The 15751-nt window shown below is 41.7% G+C and overlaps 1 protein-coding gene across 1 annotated transcript in view; it reads right to left on the bottom strand.

The window, feature by feature from the left end:
* LOC146359405 (uncharacterized) overlaps nucleotides 1–15751 on the bottom strand; it is a 109480-nt gene that overhangs the window by 50285 nt on the left and 43444 nt on the right. The window contains exons 24-30 of the mRNA XM_084827266.1: nucleotides 14994–15105; nucleotides 14375–14424; nucleotides 12785–12961; nucleotides 11083–11200; nucleotides 8869–9034; nucleotides 4005–4143; nucleotides 1550–1703 (exon numbers count right to left, since the gene is read on the bottom strand). Coding sequence (XP_084683392.1) covers nucleotides 1550–1703; nucleotides 4005–4143; nucleotides 8869–9034; nucleotides 11083–11200; nucleotides 12785–12961; nucleotides 14375–14424; nucleotides 14994–15105 — 916 coding nt within the window. The remainder of the gene's footprint in view (nucleotides 1–1549; nucleotides 1704–4004; nucleotides 4144–8868; nucleotides 9035–11082; nucleotides 11201–12784; nucleotides 12962–14374; nucleotides 14425–14993; nucleotides 15106–15751) is intronic.

The following is a 15751-nucleotide window of genomic DNA, read 5'->3' as shown; positions in this document are numbered from 1 at the left end:
TGAATCCTTGAGACAGGTTAGTAGTGAGGTTTCCTTTAAATTTTTTTAAAGATTAATTATTTTTTTTACAAACACTATGAATTCCTTGTTTGTTTATGTTCTTTTATATTATATAAAGGGCTGTTTCCAAAGTTTGTTCCTGTATTATTGGACTTATCCATCTTGAGAAGATTGCTGTGGAGCTGGAGTGAACTGAGTAGAAACTGTTTTCATTCTTCAGCCAGCAGAAAAATCAATCTTCAGAGAGAAGTTTTATTTATATTTTTGTTGTGGACTCAAGCTAAAGACAGAACTTTGGGACGCCTGTGCTCTGTTTTATTGTTTTGGTGATAAGTGAACTGTTACGCATGTAAAATTATTACATGTGCATTATTATTGCTTTTAATTAAGAAATTAAAATGATATATGTTAATTGTCCCTGCTCAAGGACTTTGCTGTGAGACCCTTTGGAGACCCTGAAGAAAAGTGTTACATATGAATATAGAAAGTTAACACATTAAGGAGAAGTTTAGGGTAAAACTTCTCTCCCTGGTGAGATAGTCTTGTAAACTGACCAGAAAGGTTTGGCTAATGGGCAGTATAGAAATGTAAGTAAGTAAAGTAAATAAATAAATATTAATCATTTTCTATATACGCAGGGAGTTTATGATACGGAACAGCGCTCACAAATGTCATCCCCCACTTGTAGTGTTAAGTGGTACTGTCCAGCAAATGTGACTGTGATTTTGCTGAACATGTAGCTTGCTTCTTAGACACCCATTCATCTAAGGTCCAATGTACATGACAGTCCTGATTCTACTAGCCGCCAATAATGTCCTCTACACACAACAGCTCTGAGCTCATAGCGGAATGAGTAATCAAGCTTGACAATATACGGGAACTGCTGCTTTGCATGCCACCCGCATTGCAGAGGTTTGCGGATCGCAGTCAAGATCACAGCTTAAGCTCATAGCAAAATGTGTTTGGCCTCCTGCTCACCACAAGCAGAGAGCTGCCATGGAGACAAAACCACTGGCTGCCATAAGGAGGGTGGCCAAGTGCTTCAAGCAGTGCTCACCCTGCTCCCAGCTGCAAGAGATGATGCAAGAGAATCAAAAGGCTCAACGGGCATTGAATTCTACAGCAGTATTTTCACTGCTGTTATTATGCATAGAGTTTTATCACTGCTGGTAAAAATAGGAACTGATAAGAAAAGCAGAGATAGTTGTGATGCATCTTTTAAACTGTGAGAAAGCACCCCAAGGAAACATGATGGTCGCCTACAAACAGCTAGCTCAGCTTTCCCCAACCTGGCACCCTCCAGATGTGTTGGACTTCACCTCCCATAATTCCCAGCCAGCATGGACATTGGAACTATGGGCATTGCAGTCCAACACATCTGAAGGGCACCAGGTTGGGGAAGGATGACCTAGAAGTCTGTCTGCATTTTTCATTTAAGAGAGACATGCATGTACTCCCTCATGCAGTCTGTTTTCCTTGCACAACTAATAGTGGTAAAAGTGAGAAGAAAACAGCTAAAGAAAAATATTTTCAAATTCATTGTACGCACTCTATGGCCACGTGGATCTAGTGATTGTGGAAGCTGGAGCTGGGAAAAAAATGCACTTCTAACAGCTGCATCGCTTATGGGAGGCAGCCCATGGTAGATGTTGTCCGTAATGCTCTGATATGCGGAAACATTCCCAGATGATAAAAATGCTTCTCTGAAGGTTGCCAGAAAAAATAAAGAAGTTAATCACATTCTAAAAGCAAATAATAACATATTATTTGCTCTGATTTTCAAACTGCTCCAGAAATCCATCTTTTAAAAGTAATATGACATATTTTGCTTGGAAGTGACACAGGATTGGTGCCTTAGTGAGAGACACTGCTTTGCTAAGAGAGGGGGATGTAACAATCCATCTCTTACTGACTGAAGGAGTATCTTCTCCTTGACAAATGTGTTGCACTAGAAAACCCACTAGCTAAATTACTGCAGTACAAAACGTACATCCTTTTATAATCTGTCTGTCTGTCTGTCTGTCCGTCCGTCCATCCATCTATCTACACACGCATATAATTACGCTAGGGGCCGTTATATCTGCATTACAATTTTCAATAAGTTGTAGCAATGCCTCCAGGTTTTTGAGGGCCCTTGGTCAAGACACCCTCAGTGGGCCCCATCCTTTCTACCTACCCTCCACCATTGTCACCAGCTGCTATTGCTCCTCAGCCTTTCTCATAATTCCTACCATTTGCTTGCATGACAGGCAGATAGCCAAGGAGCAAGTAGGCGGTGGCATCTACTGCTCTTCCTCACCATCGCTGTTTTCTCAGCCAGGGTGAGAGGCAAGTGAACAAGCAGGTTGCAATAGTGAAGAGGAGGAGCAAGTCCACGGGGCCCTTGTCAGTGGGTCCCTGCTGGTGTGTGGGCCCTTGGCAGGTGCCCAACCATGCCTACCCTTGACCAGCCTTAAGTTTTAGGCCAGTTTCTCATGGTTTTCTCCCCCAAATCCTGAAATTTCAATTTTATTTATTTTATTTATTTATTAAATTTATTAATCACCCATCTGACTGGTCACCCAGCCACTCTGTACAACCCACCATAAAACAATTTAAAACAATAAAATTTTACCATATTTTTTTTTTTAAATACCCTAACCCACCCCAAATGCCTGCCTGAACAACCACGTTTTTAATGCACAACGGAAGATCATTAAAGAGGGGGCATGACGGAGTTCCCTAGGGAGGGAGTTCCACAGAGTGGGGGCCACCACAGAGAAGGCTCTCTCCAATTTGATGAAGATGCTGAGAATTTTCTGTTAGATAGCCTTTCTTAAAAGGACTACCAATTCCCTTTAATCTCAATGGAAAAAGAATTACAAGCTTAAACCTGAGGTATAGATTGGCATATCAGAAGCAATTAATGTGGCCTTTCTAGCAGCATTGCCACAGCTCTCCATACCCATAACACTTCTTATTCTCCTCTAATCGTTTACTCAGTTCCTTTCCCACGTGCATTTGGAACTGACATTTCTCATCGCAGAGGTGATGTGCAAGCTCTCCCTTCAGATATTATTTTAAAATCCCTTGTTAAATAATGTGCCAATTAAATAATCTGAAAGGGATAAGAATGGCCAGCTATATTACGTCCATATATTCCAGCAAAATGTTCTGCAAAAACAATGCTGTTTTGGCTACACGTGGAGATAAACGAAGAAAACATTAATTTAATAAAAATATCTTTATTATATACCTCCTTAAGACCCTTCTTATTCAATCACTTAAACAAACAAACAAACCCTGATCCCAAAGCGTATTTATGTAATAGATATACACCTCCCCTGACTGAACATTTCAAGGTGGATCCAGCGCAAAGAACTGAAACTTGCTGTTAATACATTTGGGTTTTTGTAGGTTTCCATTAAAAGCAAAGCACCAAGTGTAAGCAAGCACATGGTGTTGCTATTGTATGTCTTAGAATCCTAGTCCTGTGTAATGTTCCCACAACTATTTTATTTTTAAAATCAAAAGTAGATGTAGGAGGCTGCAAGTTCAAATACAGGAATGGCGGCGGAATCAGGGCCCTTTAACTCTTTGCCCCCCTGATCATTTTTGCCCACAGAATTGTCGCCACCCTACCCCACTTTTCAATCTGCAGGAGAAAAGATGTGGATACCTTTATCTTTTCCTAGTAAATAGGGAAACAAAGGGGGTACTTTTGAGTGGGAAAAACAGCCAGGGAAAAAAGGATTAAGTAGCCTCTACTCTTATTCCTCCATTTAATTAAATTCATGGCCTCCCATGGGTGTTTTTGGTTGAAAAAAATAATTAAATCAGGGGACAGTTACTCATAATATTCACTCTTGCTTAGTTTCAGCCTTGAAGAAAACGCCTGTGAGATTCTTCCTTTTCACATCTCTTCCAACTGGTAACAACATCCTTATTCTTTAAGTATGCTAAACCTCAGCCAACCAACATTTAATATACTTATCTATTAACTAGGATCTGTTGTGACCTCTTACCGCATAGAATGTCTAACAGCTGCGTCAAACTGCAGAAACTTAACTTCTCTGTGCATCCTCAGCATCTGAGCTACTTTATTTGGATCTGAGGGATTATGAAGGTTGTCTATCTTATTCTGTAATTCTTGGAGTGCAATTCCTAGAACCCAAGAAGAAAAATAAATCAAGCATGCTACCATTTATTGGCCTTATTTATTGTACTTTCTAAATTAGGGGTGTTGAACCTCAGGCCAGGGAGCACAATTTGGCCTATCCGGGACCAAGTCTGGCCATCGGGTGATCCCCAGAGGGCCACACATCCTTTCCCACTTCACCATGTAGTTCCTGGTCCCCTCCTAGCGCAACTAATCAGAAGGCATTGTACAGCAGTTCTGCCTTTTTTTCCTTAATAGCTTTTTTACGTTAAGGAGAAAGACAGAAGAAGTGGTGGGGAAACATGGGAGGGTTACAAACAGAAGACAATGTTGTTTGGGACCACATGTACGCTTCTGTGCCTAAGTCAGGGTGAAGGCGCTATAAGCCTCATCTGGATGCACCCTTGGAAAATACACCAATATCCCATTATATAGAGAGCACTGAGATAAACCCCAGTGTATCATCAGCTACCAGCAAAACCCTTTACCAAAACTCTAAAAATCTGTTAGTGAATGTGGATTAAATGTTTTGTTAGAACTTCATATCTATTCACTTTCAACACTGTCAACAAAACACTCCCTGCTTTGTAATCCACCAGTCCGAGTATGAGGTCCTATGGAGATCCAAGTAGCCACCTCTATACCACCTTGTGGCAAACTAGAATGTTATTTATTGATAATCCTGCTGCATCTTGGCTTATCCATAAGTGTCCTAGGACAGCTCTGGTCATGGAAAGGTCTGCCTGGAGAGCACTTCTGTGCATATAAACCCATAGAATCATAGAATAGTAGGGTTGGAAGGGGCCTACAAGGCCATCGAGTCCAACCCCCTGCTCAATGCAGGAATCCAAGTCAGAGCATCCCTGACAAATGGCTGTCCAGCCTCGTCTTGAAGGCCTCCAGTGTGGGAGAGCCCACCACCTCCCCAGGTAATTGGTTCCATTGCCGTATTGCTCTGACACTCAGGAAGTTTTTCCTGATGTTCAGTCGGAATCTGGCTTCCTGTAACTTGAGCCCATTATTCCGTGTCCTGCACTCTGGGATGATCAAGAAGAGATCCTGGCCTTCTTCTCTGTGACAACCTTTCAAGTACTTGAAGAGCGCTATCATATCTCCCCTCAGTCTTCTCTTCTCAAGGCTAAACATGCCCAGTTCTTTCAGTCTCTCTTCATAGGGCTTTGTTTCCAGTCCCCTGATCATCTTTGTTGCCCTCCTTTGAACCCTCTCCAGCTTGTCTGCATCCTTCTTAAAGTGTGGTGCCCAGAACTGGACACAGTACTCCAGATGAGGCCTAACCAGTGCTGAGTAGAGGGGAACTAGTACTTCCCGGGATTTGGAAGCGATGCTTCTATGAATGCAGCCCAAAATAGCATTTGCCTTTTTTGCAGCCACATCACATTGTTGGCTCATATTCAGCTTGTGATCGACGACGATTCCAAGATCCTTCTCGCTCGTAGTGTGGTTGAGCCACGTATCCCCCATCTTGTAACTGTGCATTTGGTTTCTTTTTCCTAGGTGCAGAACTTGGCATTTGTCCCTATTAAATGCCATTCTGTTGTTTTCTGCCCAGCACTCCAGTCTATCCAGATCACTTTGAATTTTGTTTCTGTCTTCCAAAGTATTAGCTATCCCTCCCAATTTTGTGTCATCTGCAAATTTGATCAGCATTCCCTGCACCTCCTCCTCCAAGTCATTAATACAAATATTGAAGAGCACTGGGCCCAGGGCTGAGCCCTGCGGTACCCCACTCGTTACCTCTCCCCAGCTTGAGAAGGTCCCATTGATAAGCACTCTTTGAGTCCGATTCTGTAGCCAACTGTGGATCCACATGATCGTTGTTTCATCTAGCCCACTTCGAGCTAGTTTGCTCATCAGGATATCATGGGGCACTTTGTCGAAAGCTTTGCTGAAGTCGAGGTATATGATGTCTACAGCATTCCCACGGTCTACAAGGGAGGTGACTTGATCAAAAAATGAGATCAGATTTGTCTGGCAGGACTTGTTTTTGACAAATCCATGTTGGCTTCGAGTAATCACAGCATTGTTGTCAAGGTGCTTCCAGATGGATTGCTTTATGATCTGCTCCAGAATTTTCCCAGGGATTGATGTCAGACTGACTGGTCTGTAGTTCCCAGGTTCCTCCTTTTTACCCTTTTTGAAGATAGGGACAACGTTAGCCCTCCTCCAGTCATCTGGCACTTCCCCGGTCCTCCATGATTTCTCAAAGAGAATAGACAGCGGTTCTGAGAGTTCTTCTGCCAGTTCCTTTATGACTCTAGGATGCAGTTCATCTGGCCCTGGAGATTTGAACTCATTCAAAGTAATGAGGTGTTCCTTGACCATATGCCTGTCGATCTCAAGCTGCAATCCTGCCCCTTCAGCCTGTACTTCGCCTTTGCCAGGGGGGTCATAGACCCTCTTTTGGGAGAAGACTGAGCCAAAGTAGGAATTGAGCACCTCTGCCTTTTCTTTGTCCTCTGTTAACATTTTGCCATCCTTATTTAATAGCTGAACAACCATTTCTTTCCTCTGCCTTTTACTATGCACGTAGCTGAAGAAAGCCTTTTTGTTGTTTTTAGCATCCCTCGCTAACCTCACCTCGTTCTCCGCTTTAGCCTTCCTGACGCCATCCCTGCAATTCTGTGCTACCTGCCTGTACTCTTCCTTTGTTACTTGGCCTTCTTTCCACTTCCTATATGTGTCCTTTTTTGTTTTCAGGTCATCCCTAAGCTTTTTGTGAAGCCACATTGGCTTCTTCTGTTGTCTTCCACCTTTTCTTCTTGTTGGAATTGTTTGTGATTGTGCCTTGAGAATTTCCTTTTTTAAAAGTTCCCACCCATCTTGGACTCCTTTTCTCGCTAGCATTGCTTGCCATGGGACCTTACTGATCATTGTTCTGAGTTTATTAAAATCAGCTTTCCTAAAATCCAGGGTACGCGTTTGAGTACACTCGGCTTTTGCTTCCCTTAGAAGCAAGAACTCAAGTACAACATGGTCGCTTTCCCCCAGAGTTCCTGTAACTGCTACTTTATCCACTAAGTCATCTCTGTTGGTTAGGATCAAGTCAAGGATAGCCGATCCTCTAGTTCCTTCCTCTACTTTCTGTAGGAGGAAGTTATCCGCCACACAAGTCAGGAATTTCCTGGAGGGGCCATGTTTTGCAGAATTTGTCTCCCAACAAATATCGGGGAAATTGAAGTCCCCCATTACTACTACATCATGCTAGTTAATTATCATGCCATCATTAATTATCATGCTAGATAATGATCATGCCATCATTTTGCTGCCCAGGTCTTCCTGACCAGGCTGCTCAAATGCTCTTGTTTCTTATTCTGACTGCAAGAACTGCTTCCCCCTTATTACATCATAATACATATATTAACAAAAATTAAGAAAAAGATGTTTGGCCATGGTCAGCACACACATCACTGAGGGCTTCTCCATACGGGGCTTTTATCCTGCTATTGAGATTGGTTACTCACAGAAGTTTGCGGGTCCTTTACATGATGTCATCAACTTCCAGGGCGTCTCCTGCACTAAATGACCTTTATCCCATTTTTTAAAAGATCAGAGATAATGAGCTATCAAATTACAGCAGGTTGAGTTCCCTCATGAAAAGAGGAAATCCAGCAATAAGAGGAGCTAGACCACAGCACCATCTAGTGGCTGTATGATAAAATATATAGAACACGCAGATAAGGGGGGAAGGGAAGCACATGTAAAGACAGCCCATCATAATTCTGCATTTAAAACAGAAGCAGAAAGCCCTGGTAAAGTTGCAGGATTTTTGGCTGGTGTAGAAATGCTCTACGTTCCACATTTAAATTTTTAAGGCTGCAATACTATGCACACCTACTTAGGCGTAAGTTCCATTGTAATTGTGGGACTAATTCTGAGTAAACATATAAGATTGTGATGTTAATTTCTTTTTCCCCTTTGCCATTTCAACTTCCTTATTCTTTTGTTCTGAATTTTTTTCATGCTTTATTCCAGCTTAAACAGATTTATTCTTAATTGTTTTGTGGTTAATTTAGTTTGTGAACAAGTTCCAAAGACCTATGTATAATGGCTATGGGTTGGATCCATACTTAAACTAGACCCATTGAAATTAATGGGATCTAAACTAGTCACATTGATTTCAATTGGTCTGCTCTATGACTAAGTAAAGATCAAACCCAATGTACAGTACTTTTTAGAGCAATATTTAAAAATATTTTTTCATTAGAGTAAGGTTGTACGTGTTTGTACGGCTTCAAATATGGGGAAAGAATTGGAACAAAGCAGCTTGTCCATCTTTTGCTTCTATGCATTCCCCCTTAAGAAGCAGATCTCAATGCTGGCTTTTGCTGTTGATGGACTGAAATCCTTTAGTATACCTGATAATCCATCCTAAAATTGTTTTAATCAGAAGTCAGTCCCAATGATTTCAGGTTGCAGCCTTAGTGAGCAGCAAAGGCCAAGGTACAAACAAATCAGAATATTTATCATAAATGAACTATGAGAACTGAGGGAGAAATGTCAACCTCTCCCTGTAACATGATGGGATCTCTAATCAATATGGTTTGAAGAATTATTTCCAAAAGTAGTTAGACTTTTTAATTTGAATGTATTTATATCTATCTGTTATCTCTTAATGGGCTGAGCACAAACAAGTATTATTTTGAACAGTGCATCTACAACCTGCCACTATAACCACTCTCGGTTCCAAAGACAGAGCAATCACTACTAACCAATCTGTTCGGTCCCTCCCCAGTCTGCAGTGAGATGGTCAGAAGGACACAGGTAATCAAAGCAGCCCGGTGCACTTCCTAGCTGAGCAAAGGTGAAAATGTATGAAATAATGTCGTGAAAAGCTGCCACAATTTGCAGGGTCTGCTTCAGGGCTCTGTAGCCAGTCTATGGAGAAGGGGTAAAAAAAAAAAAGACAAGGAAAATTCTTTCAAAAATAAACACAAATCATCAAGCCACTGTTAAGCAATTGCAAACTGGAAGCAACCACCAGTTTCATCAGGCTTTGCCTCCCCGCACCCAGCGGCATCCAATAGCCATTCTATCAGGATGAGAGGGAAGGATTGGAAGTGGGGCCACTCCAGCTGAGACACCACCAATTTTTTTGGCTCCTCCTCTCTTTGAGCTTTTTCCATTCCACTGGTCACCATAAGACAACCATCAACATTCTCCTGCATTACAGGCATTACAAAAACCTTATATCATTAAGAATTGAAGCCTGAGGTTTTTTCCTCTTTTTCCCTCATTCTCTTTTCCTTTTCTGTCATGTCGTTTTTTACATTGTAAGCCTGAGGGCATTACAGTGTAAACACAAAGGAATGCCTTGTTTTTATTGCTATGTAAGTTGTTCTATGAGTCTTTCCTGTTAAAGAGCAGAGTATAAATGCTTTCAATTAACAAACAAACAAAAAAAGAAGAAATCTACTGATAGAGGAAGGCATCTTCAGCTCCACCTTTCCTAGAACTGACTACTACCTGTAGTAAATTCCAAAACAAGATCATCAATATCATTTTGTCTTTCTGTATTTACAGGACTGGTTTTTACTATTAGGCAGGGAGAGGCAATCCACACGACGTGGTATATTTTGGGATACCATTAAAGAGGGCCACCCCATGGTTGTTGTCTAGGTGAATTAAAAATGTGTTGCTGCCTCCATCCCTGTGTCTTACAATATAACAATAACACATCCAATATACAAAAGAGTACACTGTGTTTCTTTGGTTTTGAGATCTGTACTTCCTCCTCTTTACAACTGAATCTATGCCTCAGGCAGCTGATGGAGATCAGAAGACTCTGTCATGTGTCCTGGAAAGCTGGCTATCACCCAGCCAACAAGCAGCTGCCTCCAAAAGTGTAGGCTGGGGTGTAGAACCTCTTTTAGCCTGAGGGCTGAATTCCATTCCTGAGAAGCTCTTGGGGCCACATTCCAGGGGTGGGCAGGACCAAAGGCTGGACTGGGACCCCAGGCCTGAGGTTCTGCACCCCTGGCATAGGTAGTGGTTCTGTCACAGTTCCATCTATTCTAGACTTTCCATAGCACACCTAGAAACCCCCTCTCTCTGAAAAGAAGAGCCTAGAACCTGGATTATATATCATCAGTTGCCAGGGGCAGAAAGGCCTGAGTCCTCCACACCAAGAAATCCTTAATGATATTGAGTTGAATCCAAAGGTTGTATAGGAGGCTGCAGTAGGAGGCAGCATGGCCCAAAACTGGATGGGAGGTCTGTTCGTGCAAGGTGTTTCCACCTGACTTGGGGAGATTCTCTCCTCCCCCTGTGGCCCCCTACACTGTCTGGGTGGGTTCCCCAGCCCTCTGGAGAGGCTTTTGTGGGGCAGAGTGGGGAGGAGGGGATGGCAAAGTTCCTTACACAAGCAGCATTCTGCTCACACAATTTTTGGATCTAGCCCATTGTATCTGTGTGAATTCTACTTGTAAGCCACTTTGAGACATACCCTTGATTGAAAAGTAGAGTATTAATTAATTAATTAATTAAAATCCTGTATTCTTGGGAAACTGCCTAGACTGCATACCTCACTGGGCCAGCCCTGCCATTAGAGGGCAGCAAACTATGAATTGTTAACAATTATTTCCCACCATGAGGGGCACCACTTGGATTTTCTGCCTCAGTCCCCAAATGCCATAGGTCATCTCTGACTTGATTTTAGAAACTAAGACAATTCAACAACAGAACACAATGTATACAATTCTAGCACCAACGTATCTTCTGCTACTAAGCACATTTTCACTGTGTGCACAAAAAAGACCAGATAGATATATGCATTTTGACTAAGAAGAGTTTTCTTCAAGACTATAGGCATATTCATTCATTCATTCATTCATTCATTCATTTCATTTCTAAACCACCAAATAGCCAAAGCTCTCTAGGTGGTTCAAAAAAATTACTCACCTCAAATTACTCCAAAAAGTACTCACCTTCTCTGGTAGCATTTTAAACAGAAATAAGACCTCGTAAGGGTGAGGGATGAACCAGAGATTCAAGAAGGATCGCCCATCAGCTGACAGCAAGCAACGGGGGCGTGGCTGGAATGATCTGATTGGTTATGGAAGGAAACTGGATTACTTGTGCAATAACACAATGAAGTTTTGCAGCACCCAAGGGCCACATGAAATGGCATGTCTGCATAAGGGGGGGGGTGTTTCTCATTTGCTGCATGCAATACATATTTCATTTCATTTATTGAAATAATGGAGTGAATTCTATTAAATAAGTTGTTTTATCAGGTCCTGGTATCTTACTGTAACTAGTTTTTTAGCTGTTTTAAATTGTTTTAAATTTTTATGTTAAAGTTTTTTATATTATATTTTTATTTTATAATTTTTGTGAACTACCCAGAGAGCTTTGGCTACAGGCCAGAATAGAAATTAAACAAAATACATATTATAACACCAGGTTGGGAAACTTCAATCCCAGGGGCCAAATTCAGCCCTCCTGGGGTCCCCCAGATGGCCACACCCCATTCCTCTGGCCCCACCGCCTTTCCCCCAACCACCAATCATTTGGTAGTTTCCCAGCTTTTGAGCAGGTTTTCCCCATTCTGAAAGGTTGCCCTGCCTCCCCTAATCTTAGTTTCTGGCAGTAAGAGCTTTAAGCTGAAATAGACTGGTATTTTTGTGTATTTTTGGCCCCACCCCTTTTGCTTTTGGCCTGCCCACCACTGGAATGCGGCCCCCAAGATCTTCCTCAAAATTAAATTCGGTCCTTGCATTGAATGAGGTTCCCTACGCCTGATATAAAACAACAAGAACAACATAATAATAACTATTATAGGGAGTGTTATTAATTATCATCATTATTACTACTAGTACCTTAGTTTGTACGCCACCTTTCCACACCCATGAACTCAAAGTGGCCCACACCATAAGAACAGCAACAGTGTGCTCTGTGAGGAGTCTGGGCGCACCTGATGCTGTAACACTGTGGAAGCTAAGGAGTGTGGAATTAATCAGTGCTTGGACGGGGCTCCACTTGAAGGCTCCATACGCTGCTTTGAGCCTTCGAGGTTGGATATGTATGACGAAACAAACAATCAAAATTATATCATCCTCCCCAAGCAACTTGCCCCCTCCCCGTACCAATCGCATGTTAGTTTCTTAGGCTTGTACATGTTCAGCCCACTTTGAGAATGGAGCGTACAGTCTTTATTCACCTCCTTGTTTCCTATATGATCTCCCCTCTCTATGAACATAAGCAGAATTTTTCATTAGATCCCTTAACCTTTGCAAACAGGTGTAGTGATTAGTGTCAGACTGGGAGACTCAGATTCAAATCCCAATCAACCACGAAGGTCACTGGGTGACCTTGGGCCTGTCACTCTCTTTCAGCCTAACCTACTTCACAGGGTTGTTGTGAGGATAAAATGACAGGAGGGTGTACAGGGGAAGAACCATGTACACTGGTTTGAGCTCCTTGGAGGAAACGTGCAATATAGATGTAATAAATAAATATAATTATAATAATATTGATATGAATATTGACATAGTAATATATAAAATAATAAAAATACTAGGAGAAAAATGACTGTTGGCTAGTAGTGGTAGTCCTATTCTTTTCCATTTGCAAAGCAGTAGGATACAAAACTCTGATAAGCAGAAACTACTTGAACTGGCTACAAACCTGGGATCATCCAGAAGCCTTCCTTTTAATTCTTTTTCTCCTTTCTTCTCTTGTGGCAACCCTATAATGAAGTATTTGTCCCTCACGCTGGGGAAGTCATCAAGCATAGCTTTTATACTGTTATAATATGCAATGATCTGACTTCGAAGAGAGTACTGCGATATACGATGGTTCATCCTAAAACAGTATCAAAAGTTAACTTTTTAAAAATATTTAATCGTCTTTCCTGCTTTATCATTTCCTTTCACAAAATCTCAACTTCTTAAGGGTGGTGAGACATGAATAATGAATGTGATGGTGGGTTTCCTATCAGATCTCTGTGAGTAGTAATAAGGCTTATCAGTGTTGCCCCTAAGTCATTGGAAAGAGGGATTGTTGATAGCCCTAAGAAGAATTGTCTCCATGGGGACTAATTTAGATCATTTCCCCCAAGTGTCTCTCTCTCTTTTCCTCAGCTCAGTTTATTTGGCAATTTCTGAGAAAAGTAGTTATTTGGCATGCAGAAGATTGGCAAATACCCTCTGGGAAATGTTATCATTCCTGTTGCGAAACAAAGCGGTGGCACTTTGTCCTTGCCTGTCCCTGCACAAGTAGTTGGCAGGGATATTGCTAGATCCAAAATTGATTCTCCCAGGACAAAACACCTTCACTTCTGAGGAATCTAGGACTGCTAAGTTGTTCTCCTGACATTCTATTCAGGATTTTCAGGGTCTGCTTTCCATGCCTTGGTAATACATTGCCCCCTTACACATACACACACACCTCCCCAGAACATAGGGGAGCCTAATGGCTGCTGTGGTACTTTACTCCCCAGATTATTACTTTATTCATGTATATGGAGCTTATATGCAGATGCAACCCTAAGCATTCCCGGATGGAATCTAAGGATCCCATTAACCAAATTTTATATTGGTTTAGATGCAGTGATGTAGTGGTAAATCTCGAAGTGGAGGCACTCATTATGACAATCCCCATAGCTACACCCCCAAGGAGAGTCCATACACTCAGGCAGCTGTATTGATCTGTATCAACAAATCAGTTCTAGCGATTTCATCTCCACCAGGAACAGGACTCTCCTAAAGCGAATGGGTTTTAATTGCCCATTCAAGACCAAGTCACCCCAAAATACTTTGCATTACACGCAGGGAACATTATATTGTTGGGAAAACTGCAGCCAAGCTCAGAAAGAACCGGGAATTCTGAGGGGCCTGGCAAATAAATCAGCAGATGTGCTGGTGCTGTGTCCTTATGAGCCCTGGCTCCACTACACCAATGTTTAGATGTAGGCGGTTGCTTTCCCCCCACCCAACTGACTATTGCTGCAATATTTTTGGCACATTAGCTGTTTTGATTTGTTACATTTTAGCAGGATATTTTGCTTTTGACTTATGGCCTTGGATATATTAACATATGTACTGTCATCTAGCGGCTTTATAGTCTGATCCTTTGGGCAAACTGGTTGGCTCTTTCCCCCTGTTATTGAATAAGTGCCACCATTGCACCAATGTAGTGTCGAGCCAACAATGGGAAAAACAAATTTCATACATATGACTCTTGGGGAGATATACTGTATATATTTTGTGTACTTACTTATGGCAGTATTCAACAATAACTTCTCTTTTGACTTTTTCAGTTTCATCCTACAACAAATTACGCCATTTGTTCCTTATATAAGATTTACACAACTGTACATAATTATGTATATAAAATTACGTATATAAAAATATCTCACAGACATGCTTCAGTGGAAAGTTGTATATTAAAATCTATTTGTCTCATGAAGTAATTAAAAATAATGGGCCTTGTATGAGTGGAAAGGGACTTCTGCTTCTACAAGGTAGCCATCTTGAATTCTGATTCCTCTCTCCCCCTGCAGTCTCTGCCCAGGCCCATAGAATACATTCAAGAGACCCTTACGGGGGGATTTTTAGAGGATGAAGGGGATTGCAGTGGGAAGGAGGGGCAGGAAAGCCCTGTCACATGAGCAGAATTCCACTTGCACTCCGGAATCAACCTCATGTGTTCAAATATAATTTCCTTTGTTTTAACACACACACACACTTACTCTTGTGTTCTCCTTAATTTATCACAGAACTGGCATGGCACAGTTTTTCAAATTCAAAAGCCTGAAACCCAGTTGTTACAGTAAAGCTGACTGAGGACCAATTCTAAAAACAACAATTCCTAAAATATTTCTTCACACACTTACAAGATTTTGCATTCTACTTCCCAGGATTTGTTTCTTTTGAATAAATGTATTCAGCATCATGTCCCGTGGACCCTGTTTCTCCAACTGAATGGAAACAAAAGCTTCTGGGGACCTGGGGAATGAATGATAATACTGTTACTGAGAGGGAAATACTGACATTGCTCTGTAAATAAGCAAGCCACATAGCAGAATGACAAATATTTACTCCATAGCTATGTTTTCTAAATATTTAGTACAATAGCATTATACCATGACTAAACAGATTGGCCCTCATCTAGAAATCCTCATCATCCTGTAAGTATGTCTGTGCCTTGTACCCAAATAGTCAATTCTTTCAACTTGAGGCCCCTTCAAACAAGATGAAAACTACTTTCCCAACATGTGATCCTAGACCACTGCAGTGTGCATGTGAATACCAACCATAAGAGTAGGGGCAGGGCCAATCACGGTATCTTCCGCACATAAGAAACCCTGAGCCCCTTAGAGGAAGGACAGGATACAAATGCAATCATAAATAAGATAAATCAATTTCTCATCCATTTCTTACCCAGCTAGAGGGGGGGGGGGCATAATAAGATGGAAAAGACCTGTGTGACTGGCTCAACCCACACAATATTAATAGCATCCCACATCCCACAAACCACCCCAGTATTCAACCACTAACTGCACCACAGTGGAATCACATCATGGGGATGTGTCTACAATGAGCTGTGGATCTGTGTGAGTGGGATCTCTGACAGTGCTGATCACCTTTTTAG

The sequence above is a fragment of the Heloderma suspectum genome, chromosome 1, assembly GCF_057233095.1.
Source record: "Heloderma suspectum isolate Gila_16-S chromosome 1, 16-S_ref, whole genome shotgun sequence".
Taxonomy (NCBI): domain Eukaryota; kingdom Metazoa; phylum Chordata; class Lepidosauria; order Squamata; family Helodermatidae; genus Heloderma; species Heloderma suspectum.
The sequence above is the reverse complement of the archived record's forward strand: the minus strand, read 5'-3'. Positions and strand labels throughout refer to the sequence as shown.